At 35.8% G+C, this 16,113-nt stretch overlaps 3 protein-coding genes across 5 annotated transcripts; 1 reads left to right on the top strand and 2 right to left on the bottom strand.

Annotated features, from left to right (window-relative positions):
- The first annotated feature begins 1,566 nt into the window (after positions 1–1,566).
- LOC125215547 (abscisic acid 8'-hydroxylase CYP707A2-like) lies at positions 1,567–3,966 on the top strand. The gene is made up of 7 exons (XM_048116990.1): positions 1,567–1,777; positions 1,982–2,300; positions 2,400–2,786; positions 2,876–3,050; positions 3,139–3,245; positions 3,365–3,483; positions 3,582–3,966. The coding sequence occupies exons 1-7, from the start codon at positions 1,584–1,586 to the stop codon at positions 3,673–3,675; spliced, it is 1,395 nt and encodes a 464-aa protein (XP_047972947.1). The 5' UTR covers positions 1,567–1,583; the 3' UTR covers positions 3,676–3,966.
- Positions 3,967–4,937: 971 nt separating this feature from the next.
- On the bottom strand, positions 4,938–9,791 carry LOC125215548. 3 transcript variants are annotated; one of them, XR_007175287.1, is made up of 10 exons: positions 9,588–9,791; positions 9,390–9,458; positions 8,578–8,607; positions 8,087–8,119; positions 7,938–8,008; positions 7,596–7,677; positions 6,794–6,886; positions 6,628–6,710; positions 6,495–6,559; positions 4,938–5,237 (listed from the first exon to the last, which is right to left on the bottom strand). XR_007175287.1 is itself a non-coding variant. In XM_048116991.1 (9 exons), exons 1-8 carry the CDS (start codon positions 9,684–9,686, stop codon positions 6,666–6,668), a joined length of 522 nt encoding a protein of 173 aa, XP_047972948.1. In that variant the 5' UTR covers positions 9,687–9,791; the 3' UTR covers positions 4,938–5,237; positions 6,628–6,665. The 3 variants fall into 3 exon arrangements, 1 of the variants encoding a protein (XP_047972948.1); XR_007175286.1 differs by having other exon boundaries at positions 6,528–6,559; XM_048116991.1 differs by lacking the exon at positions 6,495–6,559.
- Positions 9,792–10,304: 513 nt separating this feature from the next.
- On the bottom strand, positions 10,305–15,495 carry LOC125214679 (AP-4 complex subunit epsilon). The gene is given in 7 exon segments (XM_048115800.1): positions 10,305–11,975; positions 12,271–12,591; positions 12,685–12,882; positions 13,445–13,555; positions 13,645–13,860; positions 14,294–14,479; positions 14,882–15,495. Coding segments are annotated over 7 exon segments (2,829 nt in total). The 5' UTR covers positions 15,449–15,495; the 3' UTR covers positions 10,305–10,745.
- Between the last annotated feature and the right edge of the window lie 618 nt (positions 15,496–16,113).

Genomic DNA, 16,113 nt, shown 5'->3' with positions numbered 1-16,113 from the left:
TAAGTGGGCATTGAGATGGAGTACTTTAAAATAGAGAAAAAGTATATACCAAAATCTAAAATGCTCTATTCAAAAATCATTACAAAAAACAACGAATGATTAATAAAAAAATACGAAGAGATAAAATCACACTACTAAAATCTAAAATGCTTTATTCAAAAATTATTAAAAAGGATTATAAAAAGATACGAAGAGATAAATATCACACACGCTAATCTTATCTATCAATCTTAGTATTTATTTGACATGAGTGATTTCATAGCAATTTTTTAAAAAAAGATGAATTTTAAATACCCACAAATCACATAGCACATGACAACATTCATAAAGTCGAACTAAAAAGATTCACCCACAAAATACACAAAAATAAGAAATGGAGTACTAACAATTAGAATAAGATGTGTTAGAATTATTTATAGGGCAAGTTGATTTAATATAGAATAAAAATAGAAAATAAACAAATAGTACTAGCTAGTATCACTTCTTGCATCCGCTCCAAAAACACAATTTAATCTTCATTTTGTGCATATTAAGTAAATCATTGGAGGGTTTAAAAAGATAAAATTATCAAAACCAAAATCTTTATAGATTAATCTGAACAGTTCATTAAAAAACAAAATACATATAATCTCTATCAACATTAAATAGGGGTAGGGGTGTATTAAGATAAATGAAATTGAAAACAAATCTAAAAAGTACTATTACTATTAAAATCCAAAAAAGTTGTAATCATTACAAAACTAATGGACGAGTCACGAGCATAACAAAATATAAGCATATGAAATATAATAAATAATATCCTTCCGTTCCAAAAATATAATTTTTCCCACATAACTTATTAAGTAAATACTATTATAGATGGATTTAAAAGATAAAATCACCCAAAATCTTTACTCTTTATCAAAAACAAAATACTGGCAACTAAGCAACACTAAACAAAGGTGTATAAAGGGAAATGAAACTGAATGCACATCTAGATGAACAATGAAATATTTATAAAATTTCAAAAAAAATGTATAAAATAAAAATCAAAACCCCCAAAATATTACATCCAAATATCACTACAGAAGAAGGTACTAATTAGAATAAGATGTATAGAATAACATGTGAGAAGTAGATTAAAAATAGGAAATAATAAAAAACAAATGGTACGGATTTGGGAAAATGCATCCCTCAATATTTTTTGGTATTGAAGCGTTGTTTCCTCGCAACTCTAATCATAAATCGTACCTCAACTACACCAATTTTAGCTATTATGGTCAACACCATATCCCTTTTTTTATTTTATTTCTTCAATTTTTGTTTTTTTTTTTTAATTTTTTCTATTTTTGTTCATATCTCCTAATCCTTTCTGCGTGTCCCTCTCACATGGCCCTCAACCTCTCATCGCACACATGTACTATTTCATACATAAAATAGAAAATACCAAAACACAACACAAAAAACCTCTTTTTCTCTCTCTAGCTACAAAGTGCATGAGCTGGACTCAGATTCCGTGTGTAATAAAAAGGTGCTCTACCATCCCCTATATATATACCCACTCTCCCCCCCAACTTCTTCCCATCAACAACACTCACACAAACATGGATCCCATCTCCCTATTCTTCTCCCTCCTCGCCACCGCCGTCGCCGCCTTCTTCCTCCTCAAGCTCCTCCTCCCCTCCGCCCACCCCACCCTCCCCCTCCCCCCCGGCACCCTCGGCTGGCCCTACATCGGTGAAACCTTCCAACTCTACTCCCAAAACCCCAACACCTTCTTCTCCTCCAAAATCAAGAAGTGAGCCTCTCTCAACACCTTTCATCATTTCTATGCTAAAAAACACATGAATTACTAATAAAGATTCAATTTTTATTTCATTCAAGTCTCTCTTCTTCATCATCACACACGAATTACTTATAAAGATCCAACTTTTATTCCATTCCAGTCTCTCTTCTTCATCATCACGTACAAATTACTAATAAAGATTCAATTTTATGACAGGTATGGCGCCATATTCAAGAGCCACATACTGGGCTACCCCTGCGTGATGATCGCGAGCCCGGAGGCGACGAGGCAGGTGCTGGTGACGAATGCTCATCTCTTCAAGCCCACATTCCCGGCTAGCAAAGAGAGGATGCTGGGAAAGCAAGCCATCTTCTTCAACACAGGCGACTACCACGCCAAGCTCAGGAAGCTCGTGCTCCGAGCCTTCACCCCCGAGGCCATCAAGAACATCGTCTCCGACATCGAGTCCATCGCCGTCGACACCCTCCGCTCATTGGATGGAAACCTCATCACCACTTTCCAAGAAATGAAAACAGTGAGTGATTAATTGTAGTACAAAAACAGAGTCCTCTGTTTTTTACTCTGTTTTTGCTCTGTTTCTTGAAAACATATTTCTGACTCCTCTGTTTTGCAGTATGCGTTCAATGTGGCATTGCTGTCGATTCTTGGAACGGAGGAAGCCAAGTACAGGGAGGATCTCAAGAGGTTTTATTACATCATCGAAAAAGGGTACAATTCAATGCCGATCAACCTCCCGGGAACGCTCTTCCACAAGGCCATGAAGGCAAGGAAGGAGCTGTCAAGAATCTTGGCAAAGATTCTGTCAGTTAGGAGGGCCACAAAGGAGCAATACACTGATCTCTTGGGATCATTCATGGAGGAGTCCGAGGGGCTCACCGATGAGCAGATCGCAGACAACATAATCGGGGTCATCTTCGCCGCTCGTGACACCACAGCCAGCATCCTGACATGGATTTTCAAGTATCTTGCAGAAAATCCAAGTGTGCTGCAAGCAGTCACTGTAAGAATCTTTCAAAAAAAATGGTCCTAACTCACTTTTACATTCCAACTTGTCTGAAAACTGACAAAGGTGGTATCTTTTTGTCACAGGAAGAGCAAGAGGCCATAATCAAGGCTAAGGAGGAAAGTGGTGAGGAGAAGGTTTTGAATTGGAATGACACAAGGAATATGCCTTTGACTTCAAGGGTCATTCAAGAAACACTCAGAGTTGCCTCAATTTTGAACTTCACTTTCAGAGAAGCTGTGGAAGATGTTGAATTTAATGGTTAGTTAGTTATTTAGTTAGTTAGAAATTAGAATGAGACTCAACTATTGAAATTATTTTTACTCAGATCAAATTTTATTTTTGACAGGATATCTGATTCCAAAAGGGTGGAAGGTGCTGCCACTTTTCAGAAACATCCACCACAATCCAGAAAATTTCCCTGAGCCAGAGAAGTTTGATCCTTCAAGATTTGAGGTAAACATTGAGGCCCACAAGCTGTTCATTCATGTAAAAAGATATACTCCTATTTGTTTCAAGATTGCATTTTTTTTTAATATTTTCACTGAAAAAGAGTATTTTGTGTTGATATGCAGGCTCCTGTGAAGCCCAATACATTCATCCCATTTGGCAGTGGGGTCCACTCATGCCCAGGGAATGAGCTTGCCAAGCTGGAGATCTTGGTTTTATTACATCATCTCACCACAAAATACAGGTAGGTTGAGGTTAAAACAACATCAACTCTTACAATTTCTCCTAAAATAGAAGTAGTATGGGAGTGAAGATGATAAGATATTGTTGAAATTTTTGCAGGTTTTCTATGATGGCCCCACAGAATGGAGTTCAGTATGGACCCTTCCCTCTTCCCCAGAATGGTCTGCCAATCAAAATATCTCTCAAGAAATGAGTCCAAATGCAAAGCATGTTTCCTGCCAAGTGGGAGACTAGTAATAAAGAGACATCATCTTTTTCTGTTGCCTTTGATCAACAAATGGAGGCAGCCACAGTTATAGAGAATTGTAGATAAAATATTTCAAGAAACTGAGAAAAATATTTATTCACATTTCTTCTACAGGGATAATAATAATTATAATAAGTAGCTATATAGCTAGACAAATTCTTTGTATTTTAGCTTTTTTGCTATGCGAAGAAGTCCGCAAGGCAATCAATGAAAATCTATAGTCTCAGTTTTGGCAAACCTTAAATTCTTGATTTCATGTGTTTATATTATTTGTTGGGATTTATATACTTCAACATGTTAGAATTGTTTGCATGACTAAGTTGAAAATCAAAGTAAACCGTTGCTAAAGTGTTATCTTTTGATTAGATGTTCAAAGATTGAAATGTTGTAGACATTGGAGTCGCAATTGACAGCATAACTATGTGGCCACTGCAAATTCAACACATGACCAAATACTAAAACACTAAATTGAATATAGGACATAATGTCTTGTCATATCCAGCTTGGATCCATCACTATTGTGAAATATGGGAATGGATATACCACATCCACAGGAATTAAGAAAAATGAAGAAATATTCCATACTATACAATTATATAATTTACTTATCATTTGTGGCAGTATCTTAGAAAATAATCATATACGACTTAATATAGAATTCAGTTTTTATTAGATAAAACTAGTAACATATGGATATTGTGTGGATAATCTGGAATAACATTAACTTCAATTTGGAGTCTAGCAAAATTCATACTGTTCTTATGTAAGATAATATAAGCAATAAACACCACTCTAAATTACAAGGATGGTCCATCTACGGGAAGGATCCCTTGCTGTGCACAGCAGGGACTGTGCTTCAATACACAACACTTTTTATTTATGGCTACCATACGATCTAAAAAAAAATTTTGGAAGAAGACATATATCTAATTTGTGAAATTACAATTTTAACTCTTATTAATGTTAAAAGGAAAACCTCATTCTCCATTCGTTCTCCCTTGTTTGTTTACTTCGATTTCATTGACTCCAAAATTATTTCCTAGTTCCACCACTGCTCATCATAGATTTTGACTGCTCTTTTCTTAGGGTTGAGGCTGAGTGTTCAATATGTATGTTTAACGTTCTCAAATTTGTAATGGTCGACTCGTTCATACATGAGCAATCACAGACCCTCCACATAGATACTCAAACTTTCTGACCGAGTCACGGAGAGGAAAAGATTGCAGTCTATTTGAAAATGATCGAGTTATATTCTTGTTCGTCCCGAACAAATACATGTTCATGTTCACCACACATTGTTTGATTTAATCACCAGAAGATCTTTACTATGCTCTCAATCTGATTGATTGTTTGACTATGATCATATGTAAGAACGTCAAACTCCCAAATCTCCATTGATTAAAGAAAATGAAAAGTAAACTTAATCAAAGATATATCGAACGCCGTTTGTCACAATCTCCACGAAGTCGTATGTAGGCAGCAACAAGAGCTCTTCCAAGTGTCTACTTCTGTCATCAATGTCAAAAACATTTATTTAGTATGATTTGCAAGAATTCAATTTTGATTTTCTCTTCTACTCAAGCTTAACTAATTCAAATAATTTAGAGTTGACCACACTATCTAATAAAAAAACAAGAGTTTGTTTCAGAAACCATCACCTGCCAAACCACAACTTTTTTTATTATCTCATCAGAAACTTGCATACACCAAAGATGGTAGCACTGATTCTGACCCTAATAAAAAACAACCTAAATAAAAGCTGGCATCAAGATGGTACAATGACTTTGCATAACAAAACCCAGAATAATAATAAAAATCCAATCATCCTAAGTTTTTATCTTCATATTAAACAAGTGATGAGATCAGACAAAAAAGGACAGGTCAAATGCTGGCATTTAATGATGCTGTAAAGAAGGCTAAGAACTTAAGCGACTATACAATAGTTATTCGAAAAGTCAACCGCCATGAATACTGCTAAAAGTATGTGAGTAAAATATTAATGTGATAAACATTTGTATAAACAAACATATGCACTGCCAGGCTTTCATATTCCCCTGTACTAGTCAGCTAGATTCATGGGTATACGGACAAGGAATGGACAATAAGCTTACGTTTCGTGATAAAATAGTGTATCTGGAAACTCACACATTTAACCAACTCATAAGCTACTTGGTAAGAAGATAAAGGTAACTACAATGGTGGGATCCTTAGATGATCCATGTGTCGTATATTTGGATCATCGTTTCTCAATCATGCAATGTGTGTGTGTTACGGTATGATATGATTAAGGTGTTCAAGAGGATGACTACTTCCGGCCATGACATAAGAGGATGAGTTTCTAATAACAAAATGTTTCATGGGGTAGGTGTGGATTTGGTGTTGTGGCTGCATCTAACAAGATTAGGTTTTTTTTCTTAAGCTGATTGTACTCTGGTTCAAGTCAAATATTTTTTTAGGCTATCTATATCATGCATGGTAATGCACTGGTGATATAGAAGGAAGATTAAAATTGTGTATTTCGTGTTTTTTTATTTGGTCAACTGCTAACAGATTGCATAATTTCATTATGGAGTTCAGCTCTCAGGAAAAAAGTCAGCCAAATATTTAAAAGCAGAGTTCGAGAAGCTTTAGAGAAACTTTTGAGCTGATCTAAGAGGCAAGATAGGAAAATAGACTAGATAATCTGTAATACTGGAAAGTTTTGCAAGAAAGTAAAAGTCGTAAAGAAGAAGATCATATAAAGTACTAATGAGAGTAATACAAACTCATGGATTTTCCAAACCAAATCAGGTATTAACCTCCCGGGCACCACTGATAGTGAAGCATAATCCTGAAACAAAGATCTAGTGATCTAATTGTTGGCCTAAAGAAAAGGTCTAAGTAGAATACTATACGAACCTTCAGAAATATGTTCATTGCATTCACATGTTGATAGGCTAAGTCTGGTAACCAGTCAAATAGTTCAGGTTGTTGTTCTTTAACTGTGGAATTGAAAAACTCATTAGTTGGTGCCACTAAAATCATGCATGTAGATTGCAAAATAAAAGATCAACTGAAATCAAACCTCATTTACAAGATTTTCAGCTCTTGAGAAGTCTTGCTTTTCTTTCTTGAGTTGTTCAACACGTGCTTTCATTTCACATTTCCTTTTTTCTGCCTGATTAAAATAATTAGGAAGGGTAAAATAAGCAAAAAAGTTCTCCATAAAACTGATCGGAAAAAATAGAAAACAAAAGGAATGCATCTCTTATCTAAAGGACGGTTATAAGACAGAAAAGAAAAAAAAAAAAGTTTTCTTGGTGCCAGGAATAAGTAAAATTTTTAATCACAATTGCTCATGAACTAACTGATCAAACAGAATAATAGGAAGGCGACATACAAAAGTGTAACAGTTGAATAATTAGAAGACATTCAAGAGAGTAATCAAGGAAATAACGCAAGATACAGTTATTTCATATCTTCCCCAATCTTACAGCGAAGAAGACAAAGTTGATAAAGTCTGGTCTACTCTAGTGAAAGCAGTTAACTTTTATATGCTTCACACCATCAGTGTTATCTTTGTTACTCTGTATACTACCAAATGAAGACAAATGAATTCATCGATCAGCTATAGACAAACTAGATTAATCTATTCTATTTGGACCAACTGTTAGATACTTCTATGTTTCAAATCATTAGCTCCATAATCCACATTCATTAAGCACACTTGTCACTTATTGCAATTTACAACTTAAGAAATCCCAAACTAACATATTTTAGCATCTGTAGAATATACATTCTGGACAATTGTGACTTAAGCTACTAATTCTAATCACACTTGGCTATTCAGTTAATGTAAGTATTGAAATCTTGTCCTCTGAGCTCACCTTTTCCAATAGTTCCTTCAAATGATTGACCTCATTTTTCTTTGCTTCCAAAAGTTTTTTAGCCGTTTCTTCTACATTACTCCTGCAAGTATTCAGTCATTATTGTCTATTCACAAAACATGTTTAACAAAAAATTAGAAAGTCTAACAAGACATGAGTTTCTACCATAGATTTTTGCATGGAGAAAAGTTAGATAGAAATATAGACAGCAAAATTTATGAGCTTTATGACTGCTAAAAGAATTACCAGATCATATATACATGTAGCCATTTATGTTAGCAACTAATTTTGTAGGAGAAGGTCGTTTACAAAGTTAATAACTGATATATTATAGAGGCATACTTCTTAGAATGTAGAGGATCCAGAGTCTGTTCTTCCACTAGCTCTTCTACAGTATCAAGAATTTCTCCTGCCTACAGTAAAACATAAGAAGTTTCAGAGAACCTATTATAGCTAAATATGAACTTATTTCTAGAACATTGGGCCAATACCTGTGTCCCGAAAAATATTGACTCAAATTGTTCCTGCAAGATAAGAGATATATAAGCTAATCTCGATATTGATGATTATTTCAAATAAGTCAGAATACATTTCTCTCTTATGAAAATGTAAAATTGTTGATAAAGTCGATTAAGTACAACATTAAGAATACAAGCAGCAGTTTATCCACTGGACAAGGAAACTGGGAAAATAATCTTTGCAAGATTTGAGTCCCATACCATAAATTTCACCATAAAGGAATGCAAACAGGACAATCATGCAGCACTCACCAAAGAAGTAGTATTACGTATCACATTTAAGATTAGAGAACCGCATAAGAGAGAGAGAGAGAGAGAGTAAGCAAGAAAAAGACATACAAACATAAACTGAAACATGGGTGGCAGGTAAAAACTCAAACGAATTAAACAGCCAAAGCTTGGACCCCACGTCAGTTTCTAAATGAATGAGGAGACAAACAAATAGTACTATTTATGTTTCATACCTCAATATCTTGATGCAACGAAGAGACAACCTGAAGTATATTAAAGCAAAATAGTAGTGGCGGTTAGTATTTTCATGAAGTAAGAGATTGACATAAACCTTTAAAAACTAAAATGTACACATATGAATGAATAAATATAGTGCATGAGATTCACGGCAATGGCCAAATACACATTTTTGTGTTGGATACCTAATAAGCTTGCAACATAATGTAGATGCACTACCCTAGCCGAGAGACCATTTTCTGAATAACTACCAAGTAGTGACAAGTATGCAACAGAGTGTAGATAAAGCATTGTTAATCTCTATGTAACCTATTGCCCCCTCACTTACAAATATCCTGCTTAGTTTATGCTTTTATTGATGAACTTTTTGAACTAATGTAATTCTATTTTGAAACGCCAGCTTCCATATGGATCGTATAGATTGAACATGAGCCAATCATAACTCAAAGAAATATAGGTATTCCAACTCTTACGAATTTAAAAAGAGAGCACATTATTTCGTTTTTTCTTTTTCTTAGTTAAAGCATAAAAAATCAAACAAAAAACAAGCAAATAAATGCTTCCCCCATGCTATGCATTTTCAATCAATTCTACTTGGGTGCATACCAAAAAATATGAGAACATATCAAAAGCAAGAGACATATTTCATCACCATATGAGCTTAAGATGCATTGTTCTAACACTCTTTTTGAGACGATAAAATTAAGATTTTAAGGCCGCAGCATGAATTTTCTAAATTAGACCTCACATACCACATAATTATTAAAATAACATTAAAATGAGAGAGAGTGGAACACTTAATAATTACCTGAGCAAAGAGCTGATGGAGGCGATCCTGCTCAGATGCAGTAAAACTCGGAAAAGCTTTACGGAATTCCTTAATGGTGTGAAATACAAAATTAATTACAATAAAAAAAATTGGAGAATGCCGCGATGCGAATAAACTACAGCACCGTCAACGCTGCGAAGTTTAAAATCAATTACGACGAGAACCAAAAACCCTCACCTCATATGAGCAGGCAGTAAACAAGGAGCGCAAGCTGCGATCGAATGATTTCTTCAAATTCGTTTGCCTCGATCCAGGAACAGATCCGCTATTTTCCATTCTAATCCTTATCCGCTTTACCCCTTTCTAGAATTTGAAATTGAGCTGCTACTGTCAGAGACAGAGTCGTAGTGTTGGTTTCAGCGTGATAGAAGCGAGAGAGGAAAAGAGGCGGGAAACGAGTCTACAATAAAAAGGCCAAAATTTTTAAACCTTTTATTTTCAGTTAAATTAAACAATAAAATTACTAAAAATAGTAAAAAAATAATAATTACTATAGTAAAAATAATTGCATAATTTAAATACCAAATTAATGATTATGTCACACGGCGAGCTTTAGGGTTAGCACGACGCACGTGAAGGCATGTAACTTTGGCATGCTCATCATCGTGCTTTAACAGTTGAACAAGTAAGGTTGTGCTTTGAGCCGCGGATATACATGCACTAATAATAAATGCCAGTCTTTAGGATTAATGTAGATTTTGAAATTGGACCATGATAGATTTTAACTAATATTTAATTTGTCATTTGTTAGCCATATATTATACTCCTACTATTGGAAGAGAAACAATTATCCAAGTACTCTACAATTTAAAATTTTGAGACAGTAATTAGTAAGTCATGACCATGAACTTAAGTGCAAAATCATAATTTAATGCAATCAACGAAATCACTTGATGCCACCAACCCAACAATTTTAATGGAGTAATATTACAACATGAGATGTAGTAACTCCCTTTTGTAAAATAAATCAATGTTCTATAAATAACAGTTGAAGACGATATAACAGCGTTACTTTTTATTACATCGTGAAAATAAAGACACAACAATGCGTCTCCAGCACTCCCTTTAATGTTTCAAAAATTGTTCACATGGATGATAAACACGTATCGACAGACGAAAAACCTGTACTGTCTACCTCTTGCTGAATTTTCTACATACCGGAATGCTCTCCCACCAACCAATACCGAGTAGAGCTGAAAACTACTACGAATACCAGAGGGCTTCAGTTCCTGACCTGCTGTCGCTAGATTGCATCCTCGTTGGTCATGGCTTAGAACCCAAGGCGGAGAATTATCCTCAACAAATCCAATTGTATCCAGGTTTCCACACAAACATCTAGCCAAGCAAATCTTTAAATAAGATGGGGTTCTGACCAGATGGTGTCACTCCCACGTGTCTTACGAGTGCATCCTTTTCCAAAGCTTCCTTCAAATTTGGCCCCTTGTTCAATTGATGTCCTGAAGGTTCAACTTTGTTTCCCCGAAGACCATTTGGTTCTGGATTCGGATCAATATGACTCTGAGCAGATAGAGACATGTCCGCAAAAAGAGATGTAAAATCGGAATCTTTAGTAGCACCATCAACTCCACCAGTGCTTACTGGGGTTGTTTCTTGTGTGAAATCAAACAGACCTTCGAATTGCTTGAAAGGATCTACTGATGGTGTACTGCTGGCAATAGATGGTTCACCCATGTCCAGCAAGTCTGGAGGTGGCTGGGATGTTTTTACAGCAGTGTCAGGAGCTGGAGCCTTCGATGAACGAGAAGTGTCTGAAGTGTGATTCTGAGTTTTCGAATTCTTCTGGCTAGGAAGATGTCTGCCCTCAGATTTTGCTGAGCCCCCAAAAAGTGAAGCTGCGAGTTTTTGCTTTTCCGGAGAGATTTCAATTTGCTGCTTTCTTGAAATATATGCCGTATCATGTATTATTGGTTTTGAACTGCTTGCAGAATCTGGTCTGGGTATCTCATTCTGAACCTTCACCTGATCGGTGCTTGAACTAGATGGTGCAGGAGAGGAGTAAGTAGGTCGTCCCCACTTCTTCTGAACCCCATCAAGCCGTAGTTTCAGTTCGGATGACCCAGCATCAGAAGCTGATGGAGCAGAAGTAGGATGCAAGATATCAGCGACATATGATGGCTCAACAGGAACAAGCTCAGTTGATGATGCTAATACTGGAGGAATGTTATGAGGCAGTGATGGTTTAGGTAGCTCATAGGCCTCAAACCTAAGAGCATGTGTGGATGGTTCGTGTTCGTCATGACTCTTGAAATTGCTAATACTTGATATTCCTAAGCGCTCACTCTCCGGGATATATGGCTGAGCACCATTTTCTATTGCTTGTTGCACATAACCATCTAGAAATGAAAGATTTTTATCAATCTGCAAAAAATTGAAAAAGCATTATTAGCTTTGGTGGACACTTGATATAACCAAAAACAGCAAGAGAGGCAGCAAACAAATATAATCAAGTTAATATAATAAAATAATTGAGTAGTGGTATGGAGCCAATTAAATTTGCAGGATAACTGGGATGAGGCCCTGTTTGAGTTTGTTTCCATAAAAACCCTTTTCATTAAATAAAGCATTCTTTATTATCAGTTGGTTCAAATGCATGAGATATTACCATCTGGGAAGTCATTCAAAAGCTAATTTTTTTTCTTATTGTTGAATAATCTATTAGCTCTTCCCTTGTATGCTAGATATAATTCAAATCACAAGAGGTTATAACTGAAATTATTAACAAATAACCAAGTATACCCAATGCTTAATTCAACTAATACAGCAAAAACAATTCAATAATCACAATGTTATGACATTTTATTTAGGCACACAATTGCTGCTAAGAGAAACTATAAAGCACGGGGTGAGCGCGAGTGTACAAAATTATTATCAATGCACAACGTTTTCAGTTTTCAGAACTTAGAGAGACGTGGACAGACAATTAGCCCGAGTAATACAATGATTTCAGGAGATAGTTAACTGATAATTAGTTGAAAGGAGACCAAGTATGTGGGTAATATCCAATTTCAGGTGCCAAAAGAAAACATACAGCAGATGATCTAAGCTGGCTATCTGCAGTATCATCATCCTCTCCAAATCCCTCTGCAATCAACTTCATCAAGTTATGTGCAACTTTAGCATTCACCAGGTCGCCTGCATGCTCAAATACTTTATTCATGGTCTGGAAAAGGGAAAAAAAACAGAAAATCAAAATTCCACATATATGAAGGTAAAATTGAAAACAACTGATTCAAGATAACAAAACAATGAGAACCTGTATGAACCATTGGTTGCTTGGAGCAAACTGTTCACCAAGTTCAACACATCTTGAAGCTATTTCGGTTTTGTAATGACTATCATTGATGCTTATCATATACTCAATCATACGGTCCACAATTACTTCTACATTTGATGACTTGGTCATTTTGTAGAGCAGGTCAAATGTCTTTCGCTTTAGGGTATCATCAGGGTCCTGCAAAATATAGAATAAATTTTTCAGAAGCATAAAAGGAAACAATAACTTAATCATAATTCAGAAGAAGTCCTTACCAGATTTAGCCAAACTTGATAAGAAGTAAGAACAATCAATGCTAACTTTTCTAATTAAAAATATATATGTATAACACAGATAAAGGATAACAACTACAAACAAGACAAGCCAAAAAACAGCACTGTAGGTAACAAATCTTGTCTGACATATTCGAAGGTAACATATTTCAGTGCCTTATACATTGTCCAGTACCTTTGATTTCAATTCAATGGTCAATGCAAACCTCATATGCTTACTGGATTCAGATTTCCAAGTTATCATGCCTAATATTCTAGAATGCAACTTAAGTCATGTATAACAGGTGAATTCTAACTTAATTTATATGTGATATCCTGGCATGGCAGCCAATTTGAGTCATAACAGACTGTTACGAAGCATGAGAATCATATTTACCATGAAATGGAAATTACAATTTTTTTGTATTTGAAATTAAATCAGAAACAATCTAAATCCAGTTTTCATCAATAGAAACGCCATATCTTACCTCTAAGCAGTCAATTACAGCCAGCTGGTGCTGCTCAGCTATTTCTGGGTTTATCTTTATTAGTCGAGTAAGAGCATCAATACCAAGATACTTCAGGTTGTGGCTGTCGCTCTGACCAAAAGACATGAATCAAGCTATTATCTAACAAAAAAACCATAAAAATTTGATTCCAGAATATCTCCAAGTTTTAGAAGACTTACTTTTAGAAATTTTGCAATGGCATCAGCAGCAGCTTCAAGCAACTTTGGGTTTGGATGTAATGATGAAATGCAACAAATGCTCTCATAAAGGATGGCATTCCCAATATTGCTTGTTGAATCACATTTTCTCATTATGTCACCTAAAATTGTGTACATTTGTTCACTGGCCTTCTTGTCACCAATACCCAGTAGGGACAGAATTTTCAACAATTTAATCTGTGAAAAAAAAAAGGCTATTTAGGAGTATTAAAAATATGAATAATGAGAACATTTGCAAACCTACATTTATGCAAAAAAACTACATACTCTGCAGTTGTGTTTTGCTTTGGCCTTCACTAAGGACTAAGGAGCATATTCACAATACAGCACGTACATATTGGTAGCATAGTAGGGAGTTTAGGGTTGTAGTCAAGAAAAGATGCTTGTGTTTTATATGGAAGAAGTAAAAAAACAAAAGAAGTAACCTCATGAACCCACATGGGACGAAATTACTCTGAACAATACAGGTATTCAAATCCCACCACAAGCATAACCATAAGGGAAAATTTATAACTCATCTTCTAAGCCTGATCTTCCACTAAACCATGACCAAACTAAAAAAACTTGCTAGATGCGAATGCATAAGACGATAAGGAAAACATGGTCTCACCTGAATGAATGGAGCAGGCATCTGATGATAGTCGTAACTCTTTGGTAGCCTGCGCTCAGCTACTTGCTTAAGAATGTTTACAAAACTAACTACCAGGTCCTTATATTTGTCAACATCAGCAGCAATAAGATCAAACAGAGGGCAAAGAGCAGCGCCCATGACCCCAGGATCATTGTCGCAAAGTTTCTGCAATAAAATTATTTGGTGGGAAAAATTAATTAATTGTTTCCTGCAATACTTTCTCATCCACAAAGTTTAAGGGTGATCTAAGGTAAATCATTGATAAACAACATAATATAAATAATTCAAATATTTCTACTATGCCCACTTTTAAGAACTGATTAGCTGCATAAAGCCAGACTTATTTTTTAAAGGATGGAAGTTATATCAGTGTCCTAAATGCTGCAAACCAAGCATTTTTAGATTCATCACCATTTTGTGGTTGATATATCTAGTACAAGCTAGCAAGAGTTTGGACTTAGCTCAATCTTCAAATTAAAGGAGTAGCATTAATCTTCATATACCACCATTTTTAAACTTTAAGCGAGTAATACACCTGTAGATACATTGACAATATAGAAAGAGCACCTTCCGGAAATTGGAAATGAGATGTGAAACCGACCCAGGAGCCTTCTGAGAAAACCGATGAAGCGCCATGACAGCCTTCTTCCTCACCGCCTCCTTCTGGTGTCCTAACAGCTCCACAACCTGCGGCAGAACAGCTGGAATCGTCTCCTCATTGATCAATCTGCACACCGCATTCAAAGCCGCGCAAACCACCAAATAGTTATCGCTCTTCAAGTCCTTCTGTATCGTGTTGACGATCAAAATAATCAAGTCATGATCCTCGTTCAGAAACAACGTCACCGCCAGGTATCCAGATCTTTTGAGCAGCAAGTTCTCGTCGTGCGTCATCTTAACGGCGTGGATGTACCCGAAGGAGGCGTCGTGGCCGAGCATCTCGACATAGAGGAGGCGGATTATGTACTCCTTGAGCTTGTATTTGGGGGTGTTCGGGTCGTTCAACCTGAGTTTGAGGGTCTCCACTTCACGCAATACAATGCGGTCTTCCTCGGCTTTGGATCGAGACTCGCCGATTGATTTGATGAGGTCGAGAAACTCTTTAGACTGCCCGAATCCACCTTGGGAGCCCATTGCGAGCTCCCGGCCGATTGTCTTTAGCTGCTCCAGCTTTGGAAACGTTTAGAATTGGAGTGAATTGGATCGATCTCGGCTGAGATTGGATGAAATTCAGGCCAGGGCAGATAAATTGGCAGCAGATTTGGGTTTAGGGTTTGAGAAATTGGGGAAATCTACATAGATAACATGAAGATCCAGAGAGAGAGTGTGAGATTGAGATTTGTGTGTATATTCAGTGCAATACGTGTAAGTGCTGAGAGAGAAGACGCAGAAGAATTAAGGATGGCTCGTTGATGTACAAGCTTTGTTGCGAAGAGTGCAATGCTTATTTTCCAAACGTGTTTCACACTTCAAATACAGGTGTCTGCAACTTCGCAACTATTCATTTTTCAAAACTATAGGGTATATTAAATTATTAATACTACTACTACTCTTGTAGTATTACATTATTAATGTTATTGTTATAAAGTACCTTAAATTTTGTTATTTGCATAATTTTAAAAATTACTACATAAAATTCAAGCTATATTTCTTCCTTTTATTTATTTATTTGTAGTTAGAAAACAATACATACCAATCGAGCTTTAATATACATGCGATACTCGTGAATGATATTTGCATAAAATATGTAATATAACATCTTTTGTTTATTATCTTATTTTGTAACTTGAGAAAACAAG

This window comes from Salvia hispanica, chromosome 3 (assembly GCF_023119035.1).
Source record: "Salvia hispanica cultivar TCC Black 2014 chromosome 3, UniMelb_Shisp_WGS_1.0, whole genome shotgun sequence".
In the NCBI taxonomy this organism is placed as follows: Eukaryota; Viridiplantae; Streptophyta; class Magnoliopsida; order Lamiales; family Lamiaceae; genus Salvia; species Salvia hispanica.
Note: the sequence above shows the minus strand (reverse complement) of the source record. Positions and strands in the feature narration are given on the sequence as shown.

Bases quoted from the DNA above. Each gene is read 5' to 3' on its own strand.
- LOC125215548 (XM_048116991.1), bottom strand. From the start codon at position 9,686: ATGGAAAATAGCGGATCTGTTCCTGGATCGAGGCAAACGAATTTGAAG. The intron at 7,678-7,937 runs GTATGCCTCTAT...GAATACTTGCAG, and splicing joins GATCCTCTACATTCTAAGAA to GAGTAATGTAGAAGAAACGG. The intron at 6,711-6,793 runs GTTTGATTTCAG...TCAATTCCACAG, and splicing joins CTGAAAATCTTGTAAATGAG to TTAAAGAACAACAACCTGAA.
- LOC125215547 (XM_048116990.1), top strand. From the start codon at position 1,584: ATGGATCCCATCTCCCTATTCTTCTCCCTCCTCGCCACCGCCGTCGCC. The intron at 2,301-2,399 runs GTGAGTGATTAA...TCTGTTTTGCAG, and splicing joins CTTTCCAAGAAATGAAAACA to TATGCGTTCAATGTGGCATT. The intron at 2,787-2,875 runs GTAAGAATCTTT...TTTTTGTCACAG, and splicing joins GTGTGCTGCAAGCAGTCACT to GAAGAGCAAGAGGCCATAAT.